This window comes from Heterodontus francisci, chromosome 1 (genome assembly GCF_036365525.1).
Source record: "Heterodontus francisci isolate sHetFra1 chromosome 1, sHetFra1.hap1, whole genome shotgun sequence".
NCBI classification, from domain to species: Eukaryota; Metazoa; Chordata; class Chondrichthyes; order Heterodontiformes; family Heterodontidae; genus Heterodontus; species Heterodontus francisci.
The window spans coordinates 36870069-36895961 of NC_090371.1; the positions used below are offsets into that span (position 1 = coordinate 36870069).

The window sequence follows — 25893 nt, forward strand, 5'->3', positions numbered from 1 at the left end:
TCTGCTTATTTAGCTGCCCCCCCCTTTCACAAGCCCATCGGGTAAACTTCCTCTAAGGTTCCTCCTGCTCTAACCCTGAACTTGTACTTTTGTCTAGTTTTTCTCCTATCTCCCCTCATACCCTCTCCCAGTTCATCTTGAACATGAGATCCACCCCCTATTCCCTTGACCCTACTCCCACCAAACTGCGCCTGCAGCATTACCTCTGGAGTCCTCCAAAGGATCTATTCCTGGCTCCATCCTATTCCTTATCTACATACAGCCCCTCAGTAACATCATCCAAAAACACAATGACAAGCTCCACAAGTACACTGATGGCACCCAGCTCTACCTCCCCACCACCTCTCTCGACCCCTCCACTGAATCTAATTTGTCGTGCTGTTTTTTCAACCTCCAGTGCTGAATGAACAAAATTGTGGGCAACTAAATCCTGGGAAGACCAAAGCTATTATCTTCGTTCTCCAGTTCCATTCCCTTGCCACTATCTGGTAAAATATCCCAAGGCGCTTCACAAGAGCATTATCAAACAAAATTTGACACCGAGCCACATAAGGAAGTATCAGGACAGGTGACGAAAAGCTTGGTCAAAGAGGCAGTTTTTAAGGAGTGTCTTGAAGGAGGGGAGAGAGGTGGAGAGGTGGAGAGATTTGAGCTAACGGGGAGTCAAGGGCTATTGGGGACAGGCAGGAAAGTGGAGTTGAGGCCAAGATCAGATCAGCCACAATCTTATTGAATGGCGGAGTAGGCTCGAGGGGCAAAATGGCCTACTCCTGTTCCAATTTCTTATGTTCTTAGGTTCTTAGGGAGGAAAGTCCAGGACCAAGGGCCACCAATGGTGGTGAAATTAAAATTGGGAATGCATAAGAAAGCAGAATTGAAGAAGCGCAGAGATGTCAGAGGGCTATAGGTTTGGCAGGGTGAATTCATGGAGCGATTTGAAAACAAGAATGAGAATTTTAAAATTGAGTCATTGCCGGACCAGTAGCCAATGTAGTTCAGCGAGCTGAGGGGCGGTGGGTGAACGGGACTTGGTGCTCATTAGGATGCGGGCAGCAGAGGTTTGGCTGATTTCAATTTTATGGAGGGTGGAAGGTGGGAGAACAGCCAGGAGAAGCTGCATCAACCTGCTCATGTACCTCAGTCCACTCAGTCCTGACTGAAGCTTGCTGAGGAGAGAGTGGCCCTCACTCCAAAGAATTGCACTCTTCCTTGCCATTACATCCCTCATAAGATCATACGAAATAGGAGCAGGAGTAGGCCATTTGGCACCTCCAGCCTGCTCCGCCATTCAATATGATCATGGCTGGTCTGATTGTGGCCTTAAATCCACTTTCTTCCCTGTCCCCCATAACCTGTGACTCCTTTGTAGATCAAAAATCTGTCGAACTCAGCCTTGAATATATTCAATGACCCAGCCTCCACTGCTGTCTGGTGAAGAGAATTCCAAAGATTAATGACCCTCTGAGAGAAGAAATTCCTCCTCATCTCCATCTTAAAAGGGAGACCTCTTTGAAACCATGCCCCCTAGTTCTAGATTGCCCCATGAGAGGAAACATCCTCTGAGCATCTACCCTGTCAAGCCGCCTCAGAATATTAAAGGTTTCAATATGATCACCTCTCAGCTTCCACAACCCTCTGGGGTAGAGAATTCCAAAGATTCACAACCCTCTGAATAAAGACATTTCACCTCATTTCGGTCCTCAGTGGCTTCCCCTTTATTCTGAAATTGTGTCCCCTGGTTCTAGACTCCCCAACCAGGGGAAACATTTTACCTGCATCTACCCTGTCTATCCCTTTAAGTATTTTGTAGGTTTCAATGAGATCACTTCTCATTCTTCGAAACTCTAGAAAATACAGGCCCAGTTTCCCCAATCCCTCTTCATAGGACAGTCCCGCCATCCCGAGAACAAGTCTGGTGAACCTACGTTGCCCTCCCTCTATGGCAATAATATCCTTCCTAAGGTAAGGGGACCAAAACTGCACATGGTACTCCAGGTGTGGTCTAACCCAGGTTCTATACAATTGAAGCAAGCCTTCACTACTCCTGTACTCAAATCCTCTTGCGATAAAGGCTAACATACCATTAGCCTTCTTAATTGCTTGCTGCACCTGCATACTAGCTTTCAGTGACAAGGACATCCTGGTCCCCAAAACTGTATGCAGTACTCTAGGTGCGATCTTGTCAATTCCCTGTGCAGTTGTAGCAAGACATCTCTACTTTTGTACTCCATTCCCCCCTTGCAATAAATGCCAACATTCCATTTGCCTTCCTAATTACTTGCTGTACCTGCATGATTTATGTCTGAGAACACCCAGATCCCTCTATACTGCAGAATTCTGCAGTCCCTCTCCATTTATATTATATTCTGCTTTTCTATTCTTCCCACCAAGTGGACAAACTCACATTTTCCCACAGTTGACCCATCTGCCAAATTTTGCTCACTCACTCAACCTATCTCTTTGGAGACACTTTGTGTCCTCCTCATAGCTTGCTTTTCTACTTATGTTTGTATCATCTGCAAATTTTGTTACAATACAGCCTGTCCCTTCAACCAAGTCATTAATATAGATTGGAAATAGTTGAGGCCCCAGAACTGATCCTTGTGGCACTCCACTAGTTACGGTTTGCCAACCTGAAAATGCCCCATTTATCCCAACTCTCTGTTTAGTTTAGTTTTCCCGTTGTTTAACCAATCCCCAACACCATGAGCTCTTATCTTGTGTAGAAACTTTTCATGTGGCGTCTTATCAAATGCCTTTTGGAAATCCAAATACCCCACATCTACTGGCTCACCTTTTTCCACCCTGCTTGTTACATCCTCAAAGAACTCTGATAAATTTCTGTTTCATAAAACCATGTGGACTCTGCTGATTTTCTAAATGCCCTGCCACTACTCTCTTAATAACAGATTCCAGCATTTTCCCAATGACAGATATTAGACTAGCTGGCCTCTTGGACTGGATTTTGTGAAGGAGGCAGGATTCCTGGCACCGGGCCAAAAAGGTGGGGTGAACCCGCCTCTGCTTTTTCACACCCCCCCGGAGCAATCCTCTGGTGGTTTGCAATTAAAGATTCACGAGCTGGGATCCCCATCCCTTCAAAGTCCTCTTCCAACCAGCTTCTACAGCACAGCGCATCCCCCCATCAATCAAGATTAACAGCAAGATCCTGGAAAATGTGGACCATTTTCCATATCTTTGGAGCTTCCTCTTGGTGAAGCCAGCCATAGACCATGAGGTACATCATCGTCTCCAGTGTGCCAGCTCAGCCTTCGGCCAACTGAGGAAGACAGTATTTGAAGATCAGGATCTCAAACCTGAGGCTAAGATCATGGTTCACCATACAGCAGTGATCCCTGTGCTCCTATATGCTTCGGAGACTTGGTAAACTTACAGCAGGCACCTCAAAGCACCAAAGAAGTAGCACCAGAGCTGCCTCCACAAGATCCTCCAAATCCAGTGCAAGAAAGGCCGTCCAACAGCAGCATCATCTCCTAAGCCAATCTGCCTGGCATCAGGGTGCTAATCACCCAAAACCAGCTCCGCAAGGTGGGACATATTGTGCTCATGCCTGACACCAGACTCCTGAAGCAGCTGTTCTACTCAGAACTTGATCGCAGCAGGAGACTCACAGGAGGACAGCAGAAACACTTTACAGATGTCCTCAAAGCATCTCTGAAGAGATCAAACATCCCCGTCGACTTGTGGGAGTCCCTGGCTCGTGACTGTCCTAGAGGGAGAAAGCTCATTCGGGAAGACATCGTACGCCTCGAGGGACTTCGTCGGGAATGTGTGGAGGCAAAGTTGAGGTGTCAGAGGGAGCGCACAAACCTCTAAACTTCTAATCTACCTGAACCTTCAAGCACCATCTAACCCTCATGTGGCAGAGTCTGCAGATCACACATTGGACTTATCAGCCATCTCAGAACCCAACGAACTGGAATGGAAGCCAGTCATCTTCAATCCCAAGGGACTGCCTAAGAGGAAGAAGTTTTCCTAATACTTTTCCTCCAGTGATGGTGATTGTTTGAAGTTCCTCCCTCCCTTTTGCCTCTTGATTTTTCTGCTGTTCATGGGTTTTTATGTTTTCTTCTGTGAAGACAGATGCTAAATACTTGTTCATAGTCTCTGCCATTTTCTTGTTTGCTATTATTAATTCCCCAGTCTCATCTACTAAGGGACCAATGCTTACTTTAGCTACCCTTTCCTCTTTATATATTTGTAGAAGCTTTTACTATCTTTTTTATACCTCTTGTTATTTTACTTTCATACTCTAATTTCTCCCTCTATTATTTTCTTAGCCATCCTTTGCTGGTTTCTAAAAGTTTCCCAATCTTCTGGCCTACCACTAATCTTCACAGCATTGTATGCCTTTTCTTTCAATTTGATACCATCCTTAACTTCCTGAGCTAGCTACAGATCATGTATCCTTTTCATACGGTCTTTCTTTCTCAATGGAATATATCTTTGAGAGTTATGGAACATCTCCTTAAATGCCTTCCACTGCTTCTATACCATGCTACCGTTTAACCTATTTTCCCAGTCCACTTTAGCTAACTCTGTCTTCATCTCCTTGTAATTGCCTTTATTTAAGTTTAAGACCCAAATTTCTTAGCCTCAAACTGAATGTGAAGTTCTATCATATTATGATCACTCTTGCATAGAGGATCCTTTACTATGAGGCCATTAATTAATCCTGTCTCATTACACATCACTGGGTCTAAATAGCCTGCTCCCTGGTTGGTTCCAAAATGAATTGTTCTAAGAAACTGTCCCCAAATACACTCTAAGAACTCATCCTCCAGGCTACCTTTGCCAATTTGATTTGTCCAGTCTATAAGAAGATTAAAATTGCTCACGATTATTGCAGTCCTTTTTCTACCAGCCCCCATTGTTTCTTGATTTATGCTCTGGCCTACAGTGTAACTCCTGTTAGGCGGCCCATAAACTACTCCCACCAGTGACTTCTTCTCTTGCTATTTCTTATCTCCACCCAAACTGATTCTACATCTTGATCTTCTCAGCCAAGATCGTTTCTCACTACTGTACTGATCTCATCCTTTATTAACAGAGCTACCCCAACTCCTTTTTCTTTCTTCCTATTCTTCCGAAATATCAAATGGTTCACCCTTGGTCACCTTACAACCACAACCAGAATTTTATGCCACCCCAGCGAGCTGGATGGTGGCGGGGGATAGCGTAAAATTGAGCAGGAGGCTCCGGGAGGCCGGGTGGGGTGGGGGGGGCGGGGGGGGGGCAGCAAGAATCGGGCTGCCCGCCCCCGGGCAATCAAGGCCCTTAAGTGGCTACACGGGGATTTTACCCATGGCAAGTGGGCGTCCGGGAGACATGAAAGGCCACCCAGTGAAAGCTGGCGGCCTCTCAGCGCCCCGGGGGTGGGCCCTGACAAACGGGCACAGGGTGCCCGATTGAAGGCCGTTCCCACTTCCCCAACCACCCCCAGGACCTGAGATGCCCCCCTTCCCCCCAAATGACCACCCTTGCCTCGCTGGGGCGCGACCGATTTCCCCTGCGAGGCAAACCAAACTTACCTGCACTCCTGGCTCCATGTCCTCGGCTGGGCTGCAGTCCTAGCAGTCGCCACCACTCCCGGTGGCGCTGCTGGGACTAAGAGCTGCCAGCCCGATGATTGGCTGGCAGCTCAATGAGGCGGGACTTCCTCCCTCAAGCGGGTGGAAGTCCTGCTTCGGACCAATTAAAGCCTGGGATGTGTAAAATGTGGTACGGATCCCTAGGCTGGGCGGAAGCGGGTTCGCCAACTAATTTCACATCGGTGGCCAGCTCCCGTCTGCCTGGCGTAAAATCCAGCCCCATGTCTGTGTATTGGCTATCATAGCATACTCATTAATTTCTATTTGTGCTATCAATTCATCCATCCTGTTACAAATGCAGCGCGCATTCAGATAAAGAGCCTTTAATTCTACCTTTTTACCATTTTCCATACTCTGACCTTATTTACTGGTGCACTTCTTTGTTTGTACGCTCTGTCCCTTCCTGTCACACTTTGGTTATCATTACCCGTATCGCTACCCTGCACTATAGTCTTGTCCTTTCTCATTAACTTCATAAATTACCCCTCACCTGAACCCTCCCCCCTCCCACTATTTATTTAAAGTCCTCTCTGTACCCTAGTTATACGATTCGCCAGGACACTGGTCCCAGCACTGTTGACCTGTAAGACATCTCAGGAAAAGGAGCTGCCTTCCTTGTTCCCTTGGAATGACAAGACCCATGGTTCATCTCAGCTCAGTGCTGATCAAAAGGAACAGAATTCCACAATGCTTAGTGAACAAGAAATGCAAGTGTTGTACTATCAGGAACTGTACCTGCTTATCTACCTTCCTTCCCAGGAAATCCTGAACAAGTGGCCTCTGTGGCCTTAATGTCTAACAACACTGGGAATGCGTTTTCAGTATGCAAATGACGTGACAGTGGAAGTCCCTTCTGTTCAGTGACAATGAGGTGAAGCAAATACACTATCACCATCGAAGTGTAAAGACTGCAATTTCAACCCCAAACATCATTATTAGAGTGTTCAGCTTGAGGAAGAAGGCGAATAGACTGCTGGGTTGCGTTAGCACATGAAAAAGTGCATATCAGAAGAGGTTGTATTGTTGCTGTAGAAGATATTAGACACAGCCTGTCTGCACTATCTTCTGGTTAACACATTGCTTTTGAAGGGATACAGAGACAAGCAAAAAGAAGATTCCTTATCAACAGTATATGCCACAAGATTAAGGAAATTGGACTTGTTTTATTTGGAAGAGACATTGAGATGACTTATTGGAAGTTTTCTTTTTAACAGATTTGAAGTGGCTTTAAAGAGCAATGAGAGCATCATCTTGATAGAATGCTGACATATAATTTGGTGCAATTTATTATTTCCAATGTTTACTTTTAACCATTTATTTTAATTTTTTTTATTCATTCATGGAATGTGGGTGTTCACTGGCAAGGCCAGCATTGATTGCTTATCCATAATTGCACTTGAGGAGGTGGGGGCGAACTGCCTTCTTGAACAACGGCATTCCCTGTTGTGTAGGTACACCCACAGAGTTGTAAGGTAGGGAGTAATTTTTTTACTTGTTTAATTTCTGAAATGCTATAGTAATACAACATTCATAGTGTATTAGTGAACAAACTGGAAGTCCTGACAAAAAATGAAGTGGCAATGGCTGAAGTCGGTGACATAGTAAACCTGTCCATGTAGCCTTGGCAAACTAGCAAATCCCAATAAAGATATCAAACACCAGTAGCACATTACAGGGAACAAAGGGAAAGAGGAAACTTTCAGAAAAATGATAAAGGCCCCACAGATATTTCACAACGCCTCTGTGTTAAGGGGTGCTGTTAACCCTCCACTGACCTGTCCCCTACCTCCAAGGAGCAAGTACCCATCTGAAACCAAAATTAAAGCAAATTCAACATCATTTGTTGTATAAATACATTCCCCCCAAGTGTAGGTTGTGATTATAACAACATACAGGATAACAGTCACTAGTACATTTTGTTTTTGACTGTCCTGTAATCTGATGATTCTGAGATTGGAGATCACCTAAAAATAATATTTGGGACCCATATCACTTTAACCGATTCATGGTCAAATACATCAGCATCTAAATCATAATGGAAAGTATGTTTACAGGACTGATAGCCCACAGAGTTATTTTAAAGTACTAGTGAAACCCCTTGAACTTGATACTGGCCAACACCAGAATGGAATGGGTGCCATATGGTACAAAAAGTGGAAAGTCTGGAACAACACTAAATGAGTGTAATAGAAAATGTAACATGTAGGTCAGAGTAACAGTTGCAATATGAACTGTCCAGTATGCTTAGATTTAGATAGGATCATTTGAAGGGCAGGCAATTGTTTCTGTCTCCTGCCATATGTATTGTTTCCTTTCCCATATGCATCACTGCGTAAGGCTTTGCTGCTGGAAAGCCTGCCTTAGGGCATTTACTGAAAGGTTTTGCCTTACAATGTCTCTCTGTGTTACACAGAACATTGACCTTAAACTGGATTTTCAGTCTGCTTACACAGTCAAAAATGATGCAGCAACACAAAGAGGAAAAGGAGAAAGGAAAGAATAGAAAGTCAGTGTTCTGTGTAACCTAGACCCACATTGTAAAACCACCATGTACAATGCACACTGAAGTGGGCTTCTCGGATCCTTTATTTATTTTGTTACTGACTTTGCCTTGATTTATAACACTTACAAACAATACTGATAATAAAGGAGATGCTAGGCTCAAAACATTGATGTAATTGCTTTCTTTACAGTGTTTAGAGGAGACTTGCTCTGGCTGCTATATGTTTGTGACTTTGGGGATGATGATTCCAATTCAGCCCCGAGTGCACCTCCAGAGTAAGTGCCAGAGAATGTCCAGAAAAAGGATCGAACTCAGTTCCTTGTGGATTCTGCCTCATTTAGGGAAGGACAGAAATTCTGTTGGAGTGTGGTGGGTTGGAATGGGTGGATCTTCCATCTGCAACTACTCCCCACCACCCCCCAACCCCACCCCTCCAACATGTCTAGAGGGCATAGCTGAGGAGTTCTGGGCCCCGCTTTGCAATGTCAGTATGGCTCCTGATAGGCACAATCAGGACCGACAGCATGCCATTATAAGGTTATGATTCCACTCTGACTTCCTGGGCTCTGTTGGAGTGGGAATTGCTGATGTTCTTTCCCAGAGCCTCTTGATGACCCTGTCTTTTTAATTTGGGAAGGAAACTGTGGCAACAACAACAACAAGCACTGAGGATGTAACAAGCAGTGTGGATAAAGGGGAACCAGTAGATGTAGTGTATTTGGATTTCCAAAAAGCATTCGATAAGGTGCCACGTTAAAAGGTTACTACACAAGGCTCATGGTGTTGGGGGTAATATATTAGCATGGATAGAGGATTAGTTAACCAACAGGAAAAAGGGAGTCAGGATAAATGGGATATTTCAGGTTGGCAAACTATAGCTAGTGGAGTGCCACAGGAACCACTGCTGGAGCCTCAACTATTTACAGTCTATTTTAATGACTTGGATGAAAGGACAGAGTGTATTGTAATCAAATTTGCGGACAATACAAAGATAGATAGGAAAGCAAGTCGTGAGGAGGACAAAGAGTCTGCAAAGAGATACAGATAGGTTAAATGAGTGGGCAAAAATTTGGCAGATGGAGTATAGTGTTGGAAATTGTGAGGTTATCCACTTTTGTGGGAAGAATAGAAAAGCAGAATATAATTTAAATGGAGAGAGATAATACTGTGGCAGAGAGGGATCTGGGTGCCCTTGTGCATGAATCACAAAAAGTTAGTATTCAGGTACAGCAAGTAATTAGGAAGGCAAATGGAATATTGGCCTTTATTGCAAGGGGGATGGAGTGTAAAATTAGGGAAGTCTTGCTACAACTGTGCACGGCATTAATGAGACCACACCTAGAGTACAGTTTTGGTCTCCTTATTTACGGAAGGATATACTTGCATTGGAAGCAGTTCAGAGAAAGTTCACTAGGTTGATTCCTGGGATAAAGGGGAGGTTGAGCAGGTTGGGCCTATGGTCATTGGAGTTTAGAAGAATGAGAGGTGATCTTATTGAAACATACAAGATTCTGAGGGGGCTTGACAGGGTAGATGTTGAGAAGATGACCTTAATGGGGAAATCTAGAACTAGGGGACACAGTTTGAGAATAAAGGTCTCCCATTTAAGATGGAAATAAGGAAGAATTTCTTCTCTCAGAGGTTCATTAATCTTTGGAATCTCTAACCCAGAGAGCAGTGGAGGCTGGGTCATTGAATATATTCAAGGCTGAGTTAGACAGATTTTTGATCTACAAGTGAGTCACAGGTTATGGAGGGCAGGTGAGAAAGTGGAGTTGAGGCCACAATCAGATCAGCCATGATAGTATTGAATGGCAGAGCAGGCTCGAGGTGCCGAATGGCCAACTCCTGCTCCTGTTTCTAATGTTCTTATGTTCTAATATAGCATCTTTAATGTAGTAAAACATCCCAAGACATATTACAGGCAAAAAAAAGACACTGAGCCGAAGAAAGAGGCATTAGGACAGGTGGCTAAAAAGCTTGGTCAAAGAGATTTATGCAGTGAACACTGGGAGGCTAAAACTAATTGTAGTATGGCACTCCTATTCCAGTTAAGGGTAGCTACTTCAGCACAAACCTTAACATGAGTCCAAGACCTTCTGTGGCTCAGTTACATGTTGCCTTTATCAGTCGAGCCAGATGCAAAGCTTCTGGAAGGACAGTTCCTTCTAAAGCTTGACCTCATGACATCAATTTCTATGAAATATATCATAGGGTTTGTTTTCCAAAGGAATTAGGAGCTAGCTTGTTGTGCTCTTACTAATCTGAATTTTATGGTATTCCAGCTGATAAAAAGTAAAATATTGAGTGTGTTGCGTAGATATCATGGCATTCAGTTTTCCATCTTAGTAAAGAAAGAGCTTGCATTTATATAGCACCTTTTATGTCCTTGAGTTGTCTCGAAGCCATGGTTCTTTTACTCAGCCACAGCATGAACTTCCTGCTTCTGGGATTCGAGAGGGCGGATGGAATGATGCATCGAATCTGTCAAAGGAGGGTTTTAGTAAAAAGGACCCTGACAGGGGTCAGAATGGCTGAACTGTACATTGATTCCTGAGGTTTCAGCAACCACAGGAATGGAAAGGAGACCTGGGAAAACTGTCCCCAGAGCCTCTGACTTTACCAGGAGGTTCTGCTGTGAAATCTGAAGGACGTTGTTTAGCAAAATTAAAGGACATGGGATAGGAGGTAATATACTGGCATGGTTTAAGGATGGCTGCATTTGCTGACAATGCAACCACTAGGTGGCGCTTCAATGGCACATGCGCAAATGCAACCAGTGCCAGTAAAACGTCGCACTCTGCGACGTCAGGCAGCTGCCAGGATTAAAGATGCCGCTGCTCAAATAATCACAAGATGGCAACCTAAACACATGGCAGCACACAATGGCCGGAGAGGGAAGGGAGCGAGCAGGCTGGGGAAGGGAAGGAGTGAGCGGGCCGGGGAGGGGAGGCAGCGAGCGGGCCAGGGAGGTGAGGGGAGGGAGCGGGCTGGTGGGTGAGCCAGTGGTTGGGGGTGTGGCGAGCGAGCAGGGGACGGTGAGCGAGCGAGTGGTCGGGGCTGTGAGCGCGCAGGCGGGCAGCGGGGGTCAGGAGCGTACCTGCCACCAGCAAGGTCTTCGGCAGCTCTCTCCCCACTCCCCCCACCCCCGCTTTCTCCCCACTCCCCACACCCTCGCTCTCTACCTGCTCCCCCCACCCCAGCTCTCTCCCCGCTCCCCCCACCCCCGCTTTCTCCCCACTCCCCACACCCTCGCTCTCTCCCCGCTCCCCCCACCCCAGCTCTCTCCCCACTCCCCACACCCCCGCTCTCTCCCCGCTCCCCCTACCCCTGCTCTCCAGGTCCCCCCTCCCCTGCTCTCTCCGGCCAGGATCCCCCACCATCTGCCCACATTATGCGATGACGTCATCTGTGCATGTGACAACCAGTCCTGGCACTGTGGAACGCAGCGCATGCGTAGAGGGTAGGAACCAAGTTGCGCAAGTGCGCGTATTGGTGCAGTTGGATGTCATCAGCTGCCGGCTGCGTTGTCAATAATCACTGTGAGAGGCTTGCTAGGCCATTTCAGAGGGTAGATCAGAGTCAACCACATTGCTGTGGGTCTGGAGTCACATATAGGTCTGACCAGGTAAGGGCAGCAAAGTTCCTTCCCTAAAGGATATCAGTGAACAAGATGGGTTTCTTTGACAACCCAGTAGTTTCATGGTCACCATTACTGACATTAGCTTTTTATTTCATGTTTATTCAATTAACTGAATTTAAATTCACCAACTGTTGCAATGGAATTTGAACTCATGCCTCCAGATCATTAGTTCCGTAATGTAACCACTATGTTACCATACCCCATACTCTGCCCCAGAGCTGCCCTATCCTCTGGAAAAAGAATCATCTCCTGACATCTAACTTAGAGCTGGCCTTATACAACTCAAAATTGTGACCCCTAGTTTTCTCTAACCTATTTAATTGGAACAAACTGTCATTTGGAACACAATCTATTCCCTTCATCACCTTGTAAATATCAATCAAACCACCCCTAAGTTTACATTTCTTTAAATGGGAGTGCTACTTCAGTAAAACTGACAGGCTGGGAAGCCTTCAAACAGTGAAACTGACCAGTTGCAGCCGTGCCTAGGTGAGAGGATGCTGTTCACCGCACTCCTTTTAAGAGTGTTCTCTTACTGCTTGAAAGTCATTTCACCTGTCTTGCACTTCATTCACTTCAGTCTGCAAGTTCCCTGTTGTCAGCCTTCAGTGTGACATAGAATCAGAGATTGGATACTGCAAAGAAGGCCATTCAGCCAGTTGTGTCCATGCCAGCTCTCTGCAACAGCAATTCAGCTGGTCCCACTCCACTGCCTTTTCCCTGTAGGCCTGTAATTTTTTTCTCTTCTGATAATTATCCAATTCCCTTTTGAAAGCCATGATTGAATCTGCCTCCACCACACTCTCAGGCAGTGCATTCCAGATCCTAACCGCTCTCTGCATAAAAAATATTTTCCACATGTCGCCTTTGGTTCTTGACCCTTCCGCAATGGGAACAGTTTCTCCCCATCTACTCTTTCCAGACCCCTCATGATTTTGAACACCTCTATAAATCTCCTCTCTACTTTTTCTTCTCTAAGGAGAACAACCCCAGCTTAGGAACATAGGAGTAGGAGTAGGCCATTCAGTCCATCGAGCCTGCCCCACCATTCAATACGATCATGACTGATCATCCACTTCAATGTCTTTTTTCCACACTATCCCCATATCCCTTTATGTCACTGGTATTTAGAAATCTGTTGATCTCTGCTTTAAACATACTCAATGACTGAGCTTCCACAGCCCTCTGGGGTAGAGAACTTCAAAGATTCACAACCCTCTGAGTAAAGAAATTTCTCATCTCTGTCCGAAGTGGCTTCCCCCTTATTCTGAAATTGTCTTCCCTGCTTCTAGACTCCCCAACCAGGGGAAGCATCTTCCCTGTCTATCCCTTTAAGTATTTTGTAGGTTTCAACTCTCCTTCTTCGAAACTCTAGAGAATACAGGCCCAGTTTCCCCAATCTTTCTTCATAAGACAGTACCGCCATCCCAGGAACAAGTCTGGTGAACCTTCATCGCACTCCCTCTATGGCAATAATATCCTTTTTAGGTAGGGGGACCAAAACTGCACACAGTACTCCAAGTGCAGTCTAACCAAGGTTCTATACAATTGAAGCAAGACTTCACTATTCCTGTACTCAAATCCTCTTGCAATAAAGGCGAACATACCAATAGCCTTCTTAATTGCTTGCTGCACCTACATGTTAGCTTTCAGTGACTTACTGACAAGGACACCCAGGTCCCTTTGTCAATCTACACTTGCTAATCGCCTACCATTTAAGAAATGCTCTGCACATCTGTTCCTCCTACCAAAGTGGATAACCTCACATTTTGCCACATTATATTCCAACTGCCACGTTCTTGCCCACTCACTAAGTCTGTCCAAATCCCCTTGAAGCCACTTTGCATCTTCCTCACAACACACATTCCCATCCAGTTTTGCGTCATCCGTGAACTTGGAAATGTTACATTCGGTCCGCATATCCAAACCATTGATATATATTGTGAACAGCTGGGACCCAAGCACTGATCCTTGCAGTATCCCACTCATCACAGCCTGCCAATGCGAGACTGACCCATTTATTCCTACTCTCTGTTTTCTACCTGTTAACCAATCCTTAAACTCAGTGATTATTGACAACGCAGCGGCAGCTGACGTCATCCGACTGCGCCAAAACGCGCACTTGCGCAAATTGGTTCCTACCCTCTACGCATGTGCTGCGTTCCACAGTGCCAGGACTGGTTGGTGCATGCGCAGATGACGTCATCACATAATGTGGGCAGATGGTGGGGGATCCGGGCTGGAGAGAGCAGGGGAGGGGGAGCGGGGAGAGAGCAGGGGTGGGGGAGCGGGGAGAGAGCAGGGGTGGGGGGAGCAGGGGGAGAGCGGGGGTGGGGGGAGCAGGGAGAGAGCGGGGATGGGGGGAGTGGGGAGAGAGCGGGGGTGGGGGGAGCGGGAAGAGAGCGGGGGTGGGGGGAGCGGGGAGAGAGCGGAGGTGGGGGGAGTGGGAAGAGCGCTGCCAAAGACCTTGCTGGTGGCAGGTACGCTCCCGACCCTCGCTGCCCGCCCGCTCGCTCACAGCCCCGACCACTCGCTTGCTCACTGTCCCCCGCCCGCTCGCCACATCCCCAAACACTGGCTCACCCACCTGCCCACTGCCTCCCCGGCCCGCCCGCTCCCTCCCCTCACTTCCCCGGCCCGCTCGCTCCCTCCCCTCCCCTCCCCGGCCTGCTCGCTCCCTCCCCTCCCCTCCCCTCCCCGGCCCGCTCGCTCCCTCCCCTCTCCGGCCATTGTGTGCTGCCGTGTGTTTAGGTTGCCTTCGTGTGATTATTTGAGCAGCGCCATCTTTAATCCTGGCAGCTGCCTGATGTCGCAGAGTGCGACGCTTTACTGGCACTGGCTGCATTTGCGCATGTGCCATTGCAGCGCCACCTAGTGGTTGCGTTGTCAGCAAATGCAGCCTTGTTAAAAATGAGGCTCATCACCACCTCCTCATGGGCAGTTAGGGATGGGCAATAAATGCTGGCCTTGCCAGTGACACCTGCATCCCATAAATGAATTAAAACAAAGGCTGCTGCCTTGGGTGGTGGATTTGCTATGTGCGTTCAAGCTAAAGCTCGTCATGTTTCTGGTTGGGACGGACATCACCTATTACAAAAGGTAAGTACCTCAGAGAATGTAGGGCCAGACTAGTCTCAACTGCCTGGATGGGTCAGAGAGGAATTTCCCACACTTTTATTCCCCCTGGAGGAAAGCTGGAGCAGTTTTAACCCACTTTTTCCTTTCCAGTGCCTGATTGAGATAATCTTTGTACACCTTTCACCACTTTATTCTTACCCCTTTACAGCTTTTTAAGCTGATTCGCAGGCTATCCAATACTGCATCTATATGATTTTTTTTTTAGTTCAATAAAAGAGCTTTCTGACTTTCCAGTTCTGACAAACCTTCTTGAAACATAAACTGCTCAGATGCTAATGGGCATACTATATATTTTATATATTTACTTCATTGTTCAGTTATTACCAATTGGCATAGAGAAACTCATTTCTAACTAATCAAAGGGCAGGATTTTGAGTTTTGGATGAGGACCCCAAAATCCAGTCAAATGGGGGGGTAAGTGGGGTGGGGGGGGTCACCCTGTACGGTGGTGAGTTTCCCCGAATTGGCCAATTAGTGGGCGGAGGGCAGGCCTGCCGTCCAAATAAGGACAATGGGTGGGTTCTTGAAGCTGGAGGGCCAATAGAAGGCACTCCAGCTCCGAAGGAGCAGCAGCCTGCTGTTCACAGGTAAGAGAGATTGTGGGCACCTCCAAGTTGAATAGTACATTTAAAAATGGCCTCAGAAGCCTGGCCACCATTGTGCAGGGGCAACCCCTGTGGCCACAGCTGCAGCCAAACAGGCGGGAAGGACTTCAAAGCCTGCGTGCCGCTGGGAGGCCACCTCCAGGCATCTGGCCTAGTCCCCGACACCTCAGAAAATTCCAGTCGGCCTCTGACAATTGACCTTAATTGGCCATTAACTTGCTTCCGACCCCTCCCTCCCACCTCCCCCCATCCTGCCTCCCAGAAAATGGTTTGGGGATTGGGTGGTGCCGGCAAACCGACATGCCAGCCGGCAGCATGAATTTTCTCTCTCGCTTGCCTCCAAACTCGTCCCCATTTGGAGGCAAAAATTCAGCCCAAATTCTGATGACATGGTAGATTGCTAAACTTTCCTCAAAATGCAATCTTTCTACTTAACGGAAACTTTGAATAATACAGCAAATCATTCGACTGCAGCCGTGATTTTTTATACATCCCTTGTAAGAATGAGTACTCATTAACTCACTACCAAAAGGAGTAGTTGAGGCAAATGGATTAGATGCAGGGGATGCTAGATAGATACATGAGGGAGAAAGGACTAGAAGGGGATGCAGAAAGGGTTTGATGAAGAAGGGTGGGAGCAGGCTTGTGTGGAGCATAAACGCTGTTATGGAACAGTTTTGCTGTAGACTCGATGTAACCCGATGTAACACCTGAGAAGGCTTTTTTAAATTTCCAAAATATACTTTATTCATAAAAATCTGTAAAAAAAATACATCACAAAACAGTTCCAGGCAGCACCAAGTCAAAAAATACAAACAGTGCAAAGGAGGTCAGTTTCCTTCAATACAGGTATAATAAAAGCAAAATACCGCGGATGCTGGAAATCTGCAATAAAAACAAGAAATGCTGGAATCACTCAGCAGGTCTGGCAGCATCTGTGAAAAGAGAAGCAGAGTTAACGTTTCAGGTCAGTGACCCTTCTTCGGAACTCCTTCAATACAGGAGTGAGTTGCCTCACAACCTTTCCATTTCATTTTTCATGCCATATACATTTTACAACAAACGAAAATTTTCCGTATACAGTTCGAGAGGTTTTCCATGGATCCAGTCCCTCAGTTCAGCCTGGTGGGGGGACCTTACACAGCGGTCTTGCCCCATTAAGCCTTTGCTGCGGCTCCCCCAAGCTTTAGTGCGTCCCTCAGCATGTAGTCCTGGACTTTGGAATGTACCAGTCTGCAACATTCCGTCGTGAACAACTCTTTGCGCTGGAAGACCAGCAAATTTCAGGCAGATCAAAGGGCGTCTTTCACCAAATTGATAGTCCTCGAGCAGCAGTTGATGTTTGTCTCGGTGTGTGCCCCTGGGAACAGCTCGGAGAGCACAGACTCCTGTGTTACCGAGCTGCTTGGGATGAACCTCGACAAAAACCACTGCATCTCTTTCCACACCTGCTTTGCAAAGACGCATTCCAGAAAGAGGTGGGCAACTGTCTCTTCCCCACCACAGCCACGTCGAGGGCATTGTGCAGAGGCGGTGAGACTTCGGGCGTGCAGGAAGGATCTGACCGGGAGGGCCCTTCTCACCACCAGCCAAGCTACATCTTGGTGCTTGTTTGAAAGTTCTGGTGATAAGGCATTCCACCAAATGACTTTGGCGGTCTGCTCGGGGAACCATCTGACAGGATCCACCGTCTCCTTTTCCCATAGGGCCTTGAGGACATTCCTGGCGGACCACTGCCTGATGGATTGGTGGTCAAAGGTGTTTTTCCGCTGAAACTTTTCCACGAAGGATAGTTGGTACAGCACAGTCCAACTGTACAGGGACAGATAGAACCTCAGCACGTAGTGTCACTTGGAGTTTGCATATTGGAGATCTACACACAGTTTGATGCAGCCACACACGAAGGTAGTCATCAGGATGAGGGCGACTTTGGGTACATTTTTTCCGCCCTTATCCAGAGGTTTGAACATCATGTCCCTCCGGACCCGGTCCATTTTGGATCTCAGATGAAGCAGAAAATGGCTCGGGTGACCGCCATAGCACAGGAGTGGATTATGGGCCAGACCTGCGCCATGTACAGCAACAATGTGAGCACCTCACACCTGATGACCAGGTTCTTACCCACCATGGAGAGAGATCGCTGCCCCCACATGCTCAGCTTGTGTTGTACCCTGGTTACTCGCTCCTTCCAGGTTTTGGTGCAAGCCCCAGCCCTTCCGAACCATATCCCCAGCACCTTCAGGTAGTCTGACCTAACAGTGAAGGGGTCAAAGGATCGGTCAGCCCAGTTCCCAAAGAATATGGCCTCGCTCTTGCCGTGGTTAACTTTGGCTCCCGAGGCCAGTTCGAACTGGTCGCAGATGCTCATCAGTCTGCGCACAGACAGCGGATCTGAGCAGAAGACGTCATCCATGTACAGGGAGGTTTTACCCTGAGTGCCTCCACACCTGAGAAGGCAAAGAAGGCTTCAATTTAACATCTCTCACAGTGTAACACTCCCACTTCATGGTGCCATGGTTTTGCTTCTGGTTGCCCTCCTTTGAGTTGTCACTATCATGAGTGTTTCGGACTGAATACCTGTTTGTTAATTCAGCACTCTCAGGAGATCCCTGGACTGACTCCTAGCTCCCCTTCCTACATGAATGGCTGGCTACCCATTTCTCTTTGTCATTAACTTGCTGTGCCTGTGGAGTCACCACCTCCTGGAGTTTGCATCCTAGGAATCCTTCAGTCTCCCATGTATAATGGAATACCTCCAGCTTGCAAATTCATGAACTCTTGGACGATGCTGTAATCTTTAAGTTTGAAATTCCAAGCTCAGTGTGATCATTACTATTTCCTGATTCATCTCTTTTTTAAAAATCCTTTTAAACCTTGGTGGTGTTTGCAATATGGGCCTTAACCTTTCACCTCAATGCCTAAGTAAAATAAAAAAGAAGCTAGCTGTAGTGCTAATGAGTGCTACAGTGCAGGTTAGGTCCTAATATCTGCTGAGTATCACGACCTCAGGTCTTCTGAAAGCACTTTGCTGTCAATTAAATACTCTCAAAGAGTAGTCGCTGTTTTAATGCAGCCAATTTACGCACAGCAATAAACAACAATGTGATAATGGCTGGAATCTTGTTTAAATGATGTTTGCAGCATAAGGAATTATTCGGGAAACAGGGAAAACTCTGTTTTTCAAGATAGTGCCATGGGATCTTATATGTCCACCTAAGAGGGCAGGCAGGGTCTCAGTAACATCTCATTGTGAAGGAATCAGTCATAATGAGGTGTTCTAAGGTTAAAAGAGTTATTTTCCTATGAATGAGGATTAAAAAATTAAAAAGGGTTCACCTATAAGGTTAAAAATATTAATCTCTATAATACTAAAGACTTGTGGGTCGATAGGTAAATTGGCCATTGTAAATTGCCCCTAGTGTAGGTAGGTGGTAAGAGAATTGAGGGAAGGTGGGGATGTGAGAGGGTAATGGGATTAATATAGGATTAGTATAAATGGGTGGTTGATGGTCGACACAGACTCGGTGGGCCGAAGGGCCTATTTCAGTGCTGTATCTCTCCATGATTCTATGATTCTATGATTCTAAATGGACATGAGCCTCTGAATGAAAAAGCTTGCCTCATCTTAGAACCATAAAAGCAGCTTCTGATAAGGAGGATTCGCTCCCAAAGTCACAAACCTCACCACACGTAAAACATTGAGAACATAGTTTTGCAAACTATCACAAAAACTACCACAGTGTAATACTTGATAAGATGGTTTTATGTTGATAGCCCTAAACCACAGTGAACTGAACTTTTGACAAAGCTAACCAAACCCAAAAACTGGATTGCAATCTTGAAACACAGTTGTCTTTTTTAGAAATCAAAGAGGCCTGGATCTTACCTAGAAATTAACAGCTATACAACCTTTCTTAGGAATCAAAGAGGATGGACCTTACCTAGAAATTAACAATTATACAGTCTTATTTGGGAAATAAAGGGGGACAAACTTACTTACAGTTAAGGTAACACCCCATACATAAGAAATTAGTTATGCAACTTGGAAAATAATATGCATATTAGGAGCACACATTGGACTTTTAGATTCATTGGACTCGTTCCAGTATCTCTTATGGTAAAGGTATGACTATTGGAGTGAGGCGATGATAATTCTCCCCTTAACTGAGACAGAGGTATCTCGCTAACTCTGTAGTCTTCTACTCGTGGATTGAAGGTATATGTTACTTTAATAATTGATGAATATCCTACTTAAATAGTTTACTATAACAATATTTGGATTTAAAAATTGGATTCTCTACGAGAAACAAGAATGTTATTTCTATCTTTTCCTAGAACTATTAATGTTGCTATTGACTGTCTCACCAACAGTGACTTGCATGTTCAGTTCTTTAATAAATTTTTATATAATTAAGGATTTATATTGGGCTGTATTTCACCTACCCCCGACATCGGGAGTTGTGGCAGGGGGGACTGGGAAATGTCTCTGGGAGAGGCCCACCATGGGCCTTGACGCCCGGCCCCATATTGCTGGCGGTGGTGAGGCCTTGTGGAGGTCAGCCTGCCACTTGGTGATGGAATTGACGTTTAAATATGTTAATGGATGCTAATTAATGAATTAATGCCTTATCTGCTGCTGACGGCCATCCCACTCCAAACTTCCGGTTGGTTGCTGGGACTCCCACACCCTGGACATTGGTGGTGGGGGGGGGGACTTTTTTGATTGGTCTAGGTGGTGGTGGAAAGGGGTAAAGTTCATAGTTTATTAACTTTGGGCGGGGGGGAAGGTCAGGTGCACGAGGTAAGTATTTTGGGTGGAGAGGGCAAGGAATGAAGTGTTCGGTCATTCAGAGGATGGGAGAGAGGCTTGAAACTTTCATTAAATTTTTTTCAATAAAGTCTAAGTCTCTATTCCTTTAAACATTTAAAATAAATGTAAGGGCTAGGAGCCCTTTAAAAATGTGTCGGTGCCTGCGTAATATCCCTGGACGCCGTTGCCGGGGACGGAGCACCCTGCCATCTTCAGTAGCAAAATAAAATCCAGGCATTTTCTCACATAGTCTTCTGTATTGCTAACTCATGAACCCATTTCTGTATATTCTTCAGTGGGGAGGTACATTACTGAGGAGAGATTCCTGGACCCTCATAATATCCAGGTTATTATAATCTGGCTGAAATTTGTTAAAAGGGATATCTGGAGACATAATCTCAGCTGTTTCCTGTCCTTTAGGGAGAGTTACATCAGTCCTTCAGACCCATTCAAGTGTCTTTAGGATCTGTCTTTCCCAACATTAAATTGAGAATGATCATCTGAGAAGTATGCCTGATCCGGGATTATAATCCACCACATTATTCAAAAGACAGTACAGCTCTCCCTCAGTGCTGCACTTGAGTGTCAGCTTGGATTTTGTGCTCAAGTCTCCAGAGTGGGATTTGAACCTATAAAACCTCCTGACTCAGAGGCAAAAGTATTAGCTAACATTGGCTAAAGGTATTGGCTAACAGCAGAACTCAAGTGTGCCTCAGGTGAGGGAGGGGAGTAATAAACTAGGGTTGCTACTCTGGTTGCTATCCCTGCTGCAAAATACATCTGTGTAGATACTCATTGACTCACTGACTTATACTGTTGAGGCTGAGACATTAGGAATGGCCACTTGTGCAAGGTTGTGGAGGTTGGCCAGCAGCTGTACTTCAGCATGCAGAAGAAAGGAGAAAGAAATTGGTAGGATGGTGGAAGGAAAGTGCTCTTATAATTTGGCAGCTTGTTTTACTGGTTGGATCTGTTCCCAGATAATCCTAATACCCTAATGTGGTGGATGTTCATACGGACATACAAATTAGGAGCAGGAGTAGGCCACTCGGCCCCTCGAGCCTACTCCGCCATTCAATAAGATCATGGCTGATCTGATTGTAACCTCAATTCCACATTCCCACCTACCCACAATAACCTTTCACCCCCCTTGCTTATCAAGAATCTATCTTCCTCTGCCTTAAAAATATTCAAAGACTCTGCTTCCATCACCTTTTGAGTAAAAAAGTTCCAAAGACTCACGACCCTCTGAGAGGAAAAATTTCTCCTCATCTCTCTCTTAAATGGGTGACCCCTCAAACAGTGACCCCTAGTTCTAGATTCTCCCACATGAGGAAACATCCTTTTCACATCCACCATGTCAAAACCACTCAGAATCTTATATGTTTCAATCCTGTCACCTCTTACTCTTCTAAACTCCAGTGGATACAAGCCTAGCCTGTCCAACCTTTCCTCATAAGACAACCCGCCCATTCCAGGTGTTGGTCTAGTAAATCTTCTCTGAACTGCTTCCAACACATTTACATCATTCCTTAAATAAGGAGACCAATACTGTACATAATTCCTAGCTGCTCAATCTGCATGAGTTTATCTTTTAAACTTGAGCATACTGAAATGCATTTGAGGAACGATTTTAATCCCCTGTCCCGACAAAGACAGGATGTGTGACTGGTTAAAATAGAGATAGCGCCCTCCAGCTTTATGAAGCATGTACACTGGATAGTGTTATAACCTTCGGATTTCAGAGTGTGTGAGGCCCTAGCCGCTGGCAGACAGGGGTCTCAGTATATAGACGTCGAGGTCTGTTGATGTCAGTCAGGCACCAATGCTATTTTAATGTTGTGTCATAAAGTCAGTGCCTGGTACTGACCTTGCCAGGGAAACCCAGTGCCAAGATGCAGCAGGCCCAAAGAATGCCTAAAAGGTAAGTATTTTTCTTTCTTCTAGGCAGGAGGAGCAGGTGTGATCCTCTGGGCTCCACATGAAAACCTAAGGCCCCAGGCCTCACTTGCCTAAACCCTGCTCGGTGACCTGACACCTTTGATACTGGGTTCATGTGGGAGTCAGGCCTGGTATATTTAAATGAAGACTGGGAGCTAAAATGGCATGGGACTCATGTCAGAAAGCCAGGGCAAATCTGACGCTGAGACCACTGGCCCTATGCCACTTCCAGTTAAAATCAAGACTTTGGAGTCTCTAAGGTCTCCATCCTTGTTTCCAAATACCCTCACCTCCCTATCTCTGTAACCATCTCCAACTCTAAACCCACTGTGATCTCTGAGTTTTTTTGCAATTCTGGTCTCTTGCGCATCCCTAATTTTAATTACCGTACCATTGGCAGTCAAAATCTCAGCCACCTAAATCCTAAACTCTGGCATTCTCCCCCTAAACCGCTCTGCCTCTTTCTCCTCCTTTAAAACACTCCTTAAAACCTACTTCTTTCACCAATCTTTTTGTCACCTGTCCTAATATTTCTTTATGTGGCTTGGTGTCAATTTGGTTTGATAACACTTCTGTGACGAGCCTTGGGATGTTATACTACGCAAGTCGCGATATGTATGCAAGTGTTATTGGTATCAGGGTAAGTAGGATGTATCACTAAGTGCAGAGACTGTGCACTCTATATCATACAAACGGAAACTATTTATGGTAGACCTCCCAGTAGTTTATGTGAAGATTTAAGCTCTGTGTTGGGTTCCTACATTTGTCGGGCACCCATCTGACTGAAAAAGACCAAAATTCCTCTTTTAAAATGGCTGCAAATAGTTGCGACCGAACTTCAATCAATTCCCTTTAATCCAAAATTAATTTTGTGATGTATGATGCACATTATTGTAATTGGCGTTTTCTTTTCCAGGCTGATTTTTGGCACACTTTATCCAGCGTATGCTTCTTACAAGGCAGTAAAAACAAAGAATGTCAAAGAATATGTAAGTAACCATACTTATTATTGCTGCAATAATAATTCTTGCAATAGTGGCTTTTTTAAATATATGTGTCAGGGGATGTGGGCGTCACTGACTAGGCCAGCATTTATTGCCCATCGCTAATTGCCCTGGAGAAGGTGGTGGTGAGCTGCCTTCTTGAACCCCTGCAGTCCTTGGGGTGTAGGTACACCAAGAGTGCTGTTGGGAAGGGAGTCGGGTGAGGATGGGATCAATCTTAGCCACGATGTTCCACTGGGTCCAAAAAACAACCTGCCCAGCACTGACCTGACTGCCGAGGCCCAACCTGTGAAAAATTGTGAAGAATTGTCATTTGGTCTAGACAACCACATGTACTGGAAGTGTTGTCAGCTGCAGCAGCTTGAGCACTGGGTTTCAGAGTTTGAGCAGCAGCTGGTGTCACTGCAGTGCAGCCACGAGGCTGAGAGTTTCATGGATAGCACATTTATAGATGTGGTCACCCCACAGCTTAAGGGCATGCAGGCAGTGAGGGAATTGGTGACTGTCAGGCAGTCAAGAAGGACCATGCAGGTTGTGCAGGAGTCCCCTAAGTGTATCTCACTCACCAACAAGTATTCCTTTCTGAATGCTGGTGAGAATGATGGTTCCTCTGGGGTGTACAGTCAGAGTCCAGATCACAGCACCACGCCTGGCTCAGCTCTATAGGGAGGCAGGAGGAAGTTTGAAAATGCATTAGTGATAGGGGATTCTATAGTTAGGGGAACAGACAGACGTTTCTGCGGCCGCAGACATGAATCCAGGATGGTATGTTGCCTCCCTGGTGCAAGGGTCATTGATGCTAGACAGCAGCTGCAGAGCACTCTGAACAGGGAGGGTGAGCAGCCAGCAGTCGTGTTCCATATTGGTACCAATGACATAGGTAGAAAGACAGATGAGGTCCTGCAGGCAGAGTTTAGGGAGCCAGGAAGGAAAATAGCAAGCAAGACCTCAAAGGTCGTAATCTCCGGATTACTCCCAGTGCCAAAGTATAGAAATAGGAAGATAGAGCAGATGATTGTGTGGCTGCACAGATGGTGCAGGAGGCAGGACTTCAGATTTCTGACACATTGAAATCGGTTCTGGGGGAGTTGGAACCTGTAGAGGCTGGACGGGTTGCATCTGAATAGAGCCAGAACAAATGTCTTTGCGGGTGATTTGCTATTGCTATTGGGGAGGGTTTAAACTAATTTGGCAGGTTTGTGGGAACCAGGTGGTGAATTTAGAGAGGAAGACGAAGGTGCACAGAGAATTGAAAGAGACAGATGGCACTTAGGAAATAATAAGGCATGAGGCAGGGCCAGTGTAAGAGGGAATGTATTAAGGTCTGAATTAGGTTTACTGTGCACTTGTATTGTTACGACCAGGTGAGAAAGAGGTCTAGGGTTCCCTTTCAGCCTTCACCTGGTCTTACTATAACAGGGTTTTATTTTTAAACACACTGTTTTTAGCTCCCTTTGGTGAATCCTTGTTCACTGCTTTCCAATCATATGGCAAAGAAACCAGCACAAATAGGCTGTGTTAGGTTTAAAGAAGAAAGGTGAAATTTTATTAAACTTAAACTTAAACTCTAATTTGGTTGATGACTACAGATACGTGACGCCCCCACACTAGCATGCATACGTGATACACACATGCAAATAGAGACAGAAAAGAGCAGAAGAAATAACGTGGAAGAGTTTTTGTTACGGGTCTTTGAGCACACTGTAGAGTCCTTGATTGTAGGTAGATCTTGTTTTTTGTTGGGGCCCAGTATTCTTCTTAAACCTTGTTCGCTGTAGGAGACTTTTCTCTCTTGGGCTTCATGTGTCTTCAGTGGATTCAGAGGCTTGTGAGAAAGAGATGGCAGCAGGCAGACAGGAGAGGCTGTAGTGAGCCAGCCAGGAGAGATAAAACTCAGGTTGTCCAGCAGGTTAGTCATCTGACTAGCTGGTTTGACCATGTCCGTTTGTGTATTTGGCCACCTTAGCAGTCAACCTGGAATGCGAGCTCCTCCACCTGCAATGCCTGGTGATCAAAAGTCCATTGTGGGTTGAATGTATCAGGGAACAGCTGCTTTGTCCTTCCAAACACTGTCTGTTAATATGTAAATGTCTTTCCAACCATGGTTGATCTGTTTAACAAGTCCTTTCTTCACTCTAGTGACAATTTAAATCAATGTTCATGACAAAATTCATGTGCCTCATTCTTGGCAGTTGGAGGCCTAGAATGACAGTATGAATGCGCGGAGTGTGGGAAATAAGGTTGGTGAGCTGCAGGCGCAGATAGCCACGTGGAAATATGATGTCGTGGCGATAATGGATACCTGGCTCAAAAAAGAGCAGGACTGGATACTAAATATTCCTGGATACAAGGTGTTAAGGAAAGATAGAGAAGGAAGAAAAGGAGGAGGGGTAGCAATATTGATTAAAGAGAACATTACAGTGCTGGAGAGAGAGGATGTTCTAGAGGGGTCAAGGACAGACTCTCTCTGGTTAGAGCTTAGAAACAACAGAGATACCATTACATTGCTGGGGGTATTCTAGAGGCCATCAAATAGTGGCAAAGATATAGAGGAACAAATTTGAGAGGACATTACAGAGAGGTGCAAGAATTAGAGAGTAGTTATAATGGGGGACTTTAATTATCCTAAAATAGACT

At 45.8% G+C, this 25893-nt stretch overlaps 1 protein-coding gene across 6 annotated transcripts in view; it reads left to right on the plus strand.

Moving 5' to 3' along the window:
• Window positions 1-25893, plus strand: part of LOC137368908 (receptor expression-enhancing protein 1-like) — a 116834-nt gene that overhangs the window by 17034 nt on the left and 73907 nt on the right. For 2 of the 6 annotated variants that reach the window (XM_068029210.1, XM_068029239.1), the window contains one exon: window positions 23169-23241. In XM_068029210.1, the coding sequence (XP_067885311.1) occupies window positions 23169-23241 (73 nt within the window). Of the gene's footprint in view, window positions 1-6765; window positions 7085-23168; window positions 23242-25893 lie in introns of those variants that run through there. The other 4 variants (XM_068029229.1, XM_068029191.1, XM_068029200.1 and 1 more) reach the window with 4 other exon arrangements.